This window comes from Lucilia cuprina, chromosome 4 (assembly GCF_022045245.1).
Source record: "Lucilia cuprina isolate Lc7/37 chromosome 4, ASM2204524v1, whole genome shotgun sequence".
NCBI lineage: Eukaryota > Metazoa > Arthropoda > Insecta > Diptera > Calliphoridae > Lucilia > Lucilia cuprina.
This window is the reverse complement of record NC_060952.1, coordinates 94,769,937-94,771,569: the sequence shown is the minus strand read 5'-3', so window position 1 is coordinate 94,771,569 and position 1,633 is coordinate 94,769,937. Positions and strand designations below refer to the sequence as shown.

The window sequence follows — 1,633 nt, the reverse complement described above, 5'->3', positions numbered from 1 at the left end:
ACTAGAACAGAACTAGAACAGAACTAGAACAGAACTAGAACAGAACTAGAACAGAACTAGAACAGAACTAGAACAGAACTAGAACAGAACTAGAACAGAACAAGAAGAAAAGCGTTGGCGTTTGATAGCGTGCATAATATTGATCTACCCTTTTGAATTTCTTTTTTCCTAGTCTTTCCTTTTTTTGGAAAAAACAAAATGTTCCGTTTAAGTTGACAATTGTGTTGCCGGTCGTGTTTCAGTTTTGTGTATTTTTTCATTCGTATATTTCTTCAGAGCCTTTGTCTATATGTACCCTGCGTCCCAAGTCACGTTAGTTGTTAAAGTGTCAATTTAAACCGGCGTCAAACCGGAAGTGATAAAACGGATGTAAACTTGTAGAAAATCTTCATTTAGTTGAGAAACAGTTGCTAGTCAAATACATATGTATGTAATTCAAATGCCTAGAAAAATGAAACATCACCAAACTGTTACGCTTCTTATGAAAACAAAACAAAACGTAGGACTAGAAGACCATAAAACAATTACAATGAAAAATTGGTTAATTTTTGAGAAAATTTATATTGTTAGGTTGTTTTAAATGGCCTTAAAGAAGTAGGATTTTAAAAGAAATTTTAACTTATTTTAGTAATTTTTGAAAAAAAAATCTTATAATTTTCTTGTTTCTTTAAAATGTTTTTCTTTTAGGAATTTTATCCTCAAAATGCAGCGAAAAAGAATTTAAATGCGGCACTGGTCAATGTATACCTGTACGTTTTTTATGTGATGGTGAATCTGATTGTCCCGATCATAGTGATGAAATGATTACGGAATGTAAATTTAGAGGTAAGTGAGATATATTTTAACATAAAATTTAAACAATAAGTTAATTTAACTTAAATATTATTCAACCAAATATTCTGCCCAACAAAAAATATCAAAGAAAATATTATATCCTACCAACTTATTGTACTTGCACTATGTGTATGTAGGTTACTTGAGCATTTAAAAGCCTGCTGTAAAATAAATAAAAGCTAGTTCAACTATATTTCCCTTTTGATATTTTACAGACAAAAACTCTTACATGTCTCCACTTATTCCAAACTCATGAACATACTCGCACATTTCTGTGTTTGTGCCTTTACTGAGGTTTAACATTACCTTGTTTGCACTTACAACAACTTGTGGCATTACAAGTAGCCTGTTGTAAAACAGCCAATTGATCATCGTCAATAGTTTTCAGCTTTTATCGTCAGCTGCTTCATTCATAGTCAACATAAGTATCTTTATCATATTTTTTTTTCATTATTTACATCATATTTACAACGTATTTCAGAGTATTTACTATTTTTAACATTTTCTTTTTGCATATCATTCAACTGGAATTTTGCCAGTTTGTTGGTTTAAAAAGAGTAATTGTTGCTATTTTATTCTTACACTTACACATTTTTTTAACTTCCGTTTATTTAAGTAAGTTTACTTTGGTATAGTAAAGGTTTTAAATTTCTCATACATATATGTATGTATGTGTAGCAGGCATGGAAAATTCAGACTAGACTATAGACTAGACTATAGACTAGACTATAGACTAGACTATAGACTAGACTATAGACTAGACTATAGACTAGACTATAGACTAGACTATAGACTAGAC

General features: G+C 30.2%; 1 protein-coding gene across 6 annotated transcripts in view; it reads left to right on the top strand.

Moving 5' to 3' along the window:
• Positions 1–1,633, top strand: part of LOC111676401 (putative protein TPRXL) — a 179,725-nt gene that overhangs the window by 96,817 nt on the left and 81,275 nt on the right. For all 6 annotated transcript variants that reach the window (XM_046948698.1, XM_046948695.1, XM_046948694.1 and 3 more), the window contains exon 3: positions 688–825. In XM_046948698.1, coding sequence (XP_046804654.1) covers positions 688–825 — 138 coding nt within the window. The remainder of the gene's footprint in view (positions 1–687; positions 826–1,633) is intronic.